General features: G+C 50.2%; 2 protein-coding genes across 2 annotated transcripts; both read left to right on the forward strand.

Moving 5' to 3' along the window:
* The first annotated feature begins 437 nt into the window (after nucleotides 1–437).
* On the forward strand, nucleotides 438–1,287 carry BDV17DRAFT_278430 (GFA family protein). Its single transcript, XM_073759533.1, has 3 exons — nucleotides 438–618; nucleotides 674–836; nucleotides 937–1,287. Exons 1-3 carry the CDS (start codon nucleotides 553–555, stop codon nucleotides 1,137–1,139), a joined length of 432 nt encoding a protein of 143 aa, XP_073609774.1. The 5' UTR covers nucleotides 438–552; the 3' UTR covers nucleotides 1,140–1,287.
* A 2,207-nt stretch (nucleotides 1,288–3,494) lies between these two features.
* On the forward strand, nucleotides 3,495–4,607 carry BDV17DRAFT_297815 (SDR family oxidoreductase). The gene is made up of 3 exons (XM_073763566.1): nucleotides 3,495–3,561; nucleotides 3,622–4,407; nucleotides 4,459–4,607. Exons 1-3 carry the CDS (start codon nucleotides 3,502–3,504, stop codon nucleotides 4,594–4,596), a joined length of 984 nt encoding a protein of 327 aa, XP_073609775.1. The 5' UTR covers nucleotides 3,495–3,501; the 3' UTR covers nucleotides 4,597–4,607.
* The last annotated feature ends 320 nt before the right edge of the window (nucleotides 4,608–4,927 follow it).

The following is a 4,927-nucleotide window of genomic DNA, read 5'->3' on the forward strand; positions in this document are numbered from 1 at the left end:
TCAAGTGGTTAGTAATCAGTTACCAGGTACTTTATAAAGATAGATACCGTGATATTAGATTCCCCATTTGGACTTGATTCGACAGGATCGTCGAACTCAAATAAATCCTGCTGAGTACTCATGGTAAAAAAATAATCAGTTGGAAACCAGTTAGAAAACACTTGTAATATTAAGTGCTTTACGAAATAAAAAGCGAAATTGAAATTCAGAAAAATGGTTTCGTATGAAAGAAGGTCGCGTGTCACGTTCTTGCTGATTAATAGACTTGGCGGTCATGTGAAGGGGATGAGTGTCACGCGTCCACGTTTTTGAGGTGGCGTGACCTGTGTACACTAACATGTTCATTAGAAATCATCCTTACAGCCTTTGTAAGCGCCAGGGTTGTGAAACTACGGAAAATTGCCGGACCCGAGTACAATACTAATCTTGATATCCAGCCGAGCTGAAGGCAACAAACTTGTACATAAACATTGCCTACTCGCCAATCCCCATCTCACCCGAATAACTTTCCCTCCCATATTCACCAAACCACTACCACATTTCAACCTTAAAATGGCCGTCGGCAGCTGCTTCTGCGGCAGGATAACCGTCGAATATACCAGTCCACCACTCATCTCCGTAACTGCCCTACCTTCCCATCATTCACCACGACTACTAACCCATTTCAATGAAGGGCCTCTGCCACTGCGCCGACTGCCGCAAACTCACCAGCGCCCTCTTCAGCTACAGCTTCATAATCAAAACCGCCGACCTAAAAATCACGGGAACGCCCAAGGAAACAACCAAGGGGTCCGACAGCGGCAATGTAATCAAGAATTATTTCTGCCCGGATTGTGGTGCGTTTTCCTCATTCCTCCTTCCTCCTGACCACCTACTTTTGTCTTGCCTCGGCCGCCAGCCAGATATTAATCAGTATGTATGTGGTCTCTGGTTTAGGCACACAACTCTACGGCCACAGTATACACCCCTCCACCGGCATCCCCGGCGAAACAACAGTCGTCCGGGCGGGGATCTTCGATATCAGCATTCTAGATCAGCATAAGCCTGCCGCGGAGATTTATACCAGTGGCCGCGTGAGCTGGATGTGTCCGCTTGAGGGGGCGAAGCAGTTTGCGGGGATGTTGCCGGGGGCCGGGTAGGAGTCGGAGTAGGAGTAGAAGGGCTCAAGTATGGGGCTGAATGGCGTTAGAGACAGCGATGGTCTTGAATCGTGTCTTTTATTCTAGGCTTGGAGCTTTGAATGTAGAAGTATATAGAGACTGTTCAAGAAATGATTTTTGTGATTCATTAATTGCAAGTAAGCGGGGGAGGGTCTCGGTTAAACCCAGCTGGTCCCTAGGTATTGGCATAGTACTCCGTAGTACGGCCCTGATTGTCAGCCCAGTCACAGCGGGACCTTGACTGTCAATTCAGTGAACCAGATGATAAAATCTCCCTTTCGACTTCTGTTTTAATTCGCCAGGGGGCGGACGACGCAGTTTTCCTTTTTTTTAGGTTGATCTTTCGCTGGAGGGATCTGGGTGCTGCGCTGCTGCGTGTTGCGAACAAGCCATGATCGCGATCATAAAAGCTTGGCTCAAAATGATGGGGAGCTCAAGTCGGACAAATCACCATATAAAAAGAGGATATCCTCCTTATTGCGATAAATATAGGGTTAGGTCACGACATAATCCGCCGCACGACGTCGCGACCTCGCGGCAGCCCGGGACCTTGGGAGCAAATCGTGCCCTAACTTCGCCCGTGCCAAAAACTACCATCCATTTAGTTCACCGTTCACCAGTTCAGTACCATCACTTGACTCCCTCAGCTCTTTAAAATTCTTTCCAAAAGGCTCACCAAGTCTCATCCCCAAACGCCCCCTGTTCATCCATCCGTACCCCAAATGCTCCCACCCTGCCAACCAAGCCAGCACATCAAACGCAAGTAGGCTCCCTGTAACATCTGCCACTGCCGGAAAACTGACCTTACCGATTCCGGTACCGGCGTCGGACGTTGGCCATGGTCCATCCCATACCCTGTCGATCATCCTCCACGCAATTGCCATGGTCAACATAAAATGCCCTCGAGGACGTTACTCACTCGGCACGAGCAGCCCCGCCTGCCGCATAGCTCCCGACTGCCCAGGTCTAGATAACCGGTGCGTAGTGGAGGAGGCCAAGGCCGAATGATTGCTAGCTCAGGCAAGCGCTTTGTTGAAAGTTTTGGTCCCCTTTGTATTCTTCCTCTTCCTCTAGCAAATCTTTGATGGCCAAATAGAAGTTCCTTCCCCCGTTACCTGCGTGCATGATAAATGGTGGAAGAAGAATGCGCAGGTCATCACTGCACTATAATAATGCTGGCTACCTTGCCGCCTGCTTCACCCAGCGGTAGCGAATTTCTAGAAATGCGGCTTAATCCCAACGGTGACAGCAGCTGGTATCTACCAAAAATGTGATATTATTGAAGTATCTCTATGTATTCAGGCAGATTGCTTCAACGTCGAATGGACCTTTCAATTGGAGTTCTTTTCTGCATTGGTGTAGCCTTATATTCACAATGAGAATATAGAGTATGATATACACAATCTGCAAGTAGCAACGTTAACTCAAATACTGCATTTTATGTACCGAGAGAGCTATAACCGCGGGAATACATTTGTCTTGCCCGGTAACAGTGCACGGACTTGAAGCACACTTCTCGGTCGATACGCAGATCGAGTGTCTCTAAACCCAAAGATGAGTTTATGGGGGTACCTCAACTGGTTTGAGGCTGTGGACTTCTCAATCTGCCGTATAGGAAGTGCTTCAAACTCGTCTGTTCTCCTTTTATCTTCCTCTTCCTCTATGAACCTCTTGTTTCTCTTGTTCATCCGTCCACTCTATATGGACAAAACAAATTCACGAAGCCTGGCTAATACCAATTTACTATCGTCGATCCTCAAAGTTCTAGGACGTGATCTAGTTTCTCTGTCAGGACCGGATAGCTGTGGTCTGCCGAGGCATAATACTTAGGGCAGGGATCATTGTAGACGCCCATCCTCTGTTAAGGCCCCGTCAACGTGCTGGCCGAGGAGTTTGGTCGCGGCGTCGACAGACTGCAACAGTTCATCGAGGCCATGTTCCCTGGCCCCTACCCATGGATACCGCCTACAGCAACCGAATGCACTAGAGCGACTACTACGACCGCGATGAGCTGCCAGGACGGACGCCGGACACGCCACCGCCATGCACCTTCCCTCTCCCTCTAAGCAGCAACGGCAACAGCAACTCTTCCCTTGATTTTGCCATTGCTTGTAGACCTACTGCGTGCCCAGAACAGGCCGATTCGGCAACGCAGACGGTTATGGCTTGCCCTCCGACTTGGGTCTTGACGTCACCTTGATCCAATGACCGCAGTGGCATTTGATAGGCCATTTGTACCTTAAAACACTCAACTTGCTCGTAGTTGTTCTTCCTTGGACACCTCTTTACTGAAATTCTCTTCTAGCATCTAATCTAACCGAAATTCATCTAACTACGCATCATGTTTGGAAGCGGCAACACCTTCGACCCCAACACCGACATCCCAGATCTTTCTGGAAAGGTGGGCTTACAGCATTCCTAGACGTCTAGATGAATGTCGCATGCTGAAGAACGGCTGCAGGTATACGTTGTCACGGGAGGAAGCGCCGGCATTGGCTTTGGTCTCTGCGCCCACATCCTCCAGCACAATCCCGCCGCTCTGTATCTGCTCGGCAAGAAGGAGGAGCACATCCAAGAGGCCACCGAAGGCCTCAAGAAGTTCGGCGACGTCTCCCAAGTCCACTCTGTGCAGATCGAGCTCGAAGACCTAAAGCAAACCGACCAGGTTGCCAAAGAGCTGGCCTCGAAGCTCGACCGACTCGACGGCCTCATCTGCAATGCGGGCCTGGGCGTCGGAGTCTTCAATCTAACCAAAGACGGCATCGACAGCCACATGCAAGTCAACCACATCGCTCAATTCCACTTATCCCGCGTCCTGCTCCCGCTGCTACAGAAAACGCCGAACTCTCGCCTCGTGCTGCAGTCGTCTGAAATGCACCGCGCAATCAGCGACGCCAAGTTCGAGTCGCTCGCCGAGCTCAACACAGACATTGGCCCTACCAAGCTGTATAACCGCACCAAGCTCGCGTTGGTCCTGTATATCCGCGCGCTGGCCGAGCGCAAGGAAAAGGGCCAGCTTGGATTCGATCCCGACGCGAAGACTGGGCCCTGGTTGAACGCGACTCATCCCGGTGCTGTCAGTACCGACCAGCAGAAGCAGGCGGAGGATGCGTACGGCACCCTTGGAAAGGTTGGTGTCTCGCTCGTCAGGCCGTTCATGAAGGACCCTGTCGATCAGGGCTGCAGGGCCGCGCTTTTTGCCGCTACGGGCGAGGACGTCGTCAAGGATGCCGTTCAAGGGCAGTATGTAAGTCTAACTAACTACACCCCCTCTAAGGCCGTGTATTGATAAATGCAGATTATGCCCGACCGCAAGCCCACCAGTCCGTCCGGCGAAGCTCAGAACCACGAGCTCCAGGAAAACCTGTGGAAGCTGACTGAAAAGATCTTGGTGGACAAATTGGGATCGGTGCCTTACGAGACTCAATACGTCTAGTTTTGTCGATTGTGTATCTTTTGTTGCAGCATGATTAATACTCTGGTTGCCATGTACTATAGCCCTTCAAAGCCAAACGATTAATTTGTATGGTGCCTGATCATCCTTCGTGTCTACAACAAAGAAAGCTACAGCTGCATTGCATCAGAGAGCCAAGTCACAGGGAGCAGACGGCGCAGACGGCGCAATGGACCTTCAAGCTCTAGGTAGTCATGCCTGGCTTACGCTGCTTTGAACGTCCTGTTTACACATGGAGCCACTCTGATAAGTAGGTAGTCGCCAGCAAAAAAAAAAAAAAAAAAAAAAAAAAAAAAAAAAAAAAAAAAAAAAA

This window comes from Aspergillus undulatus, assembly GCF_047715775.1.
Source record: "Aspergillus undulatus strain CBS 261.88 unplaced genomic scaffold BDV17scaffold_153, whole genome shotgun sequence".
NCBI lineage: Eukaryota > Fungi > Ascomycota > Eurotiomycetes > Eurotiales > Aspergillaceae > Aspergillus > Aspergillus undulatus.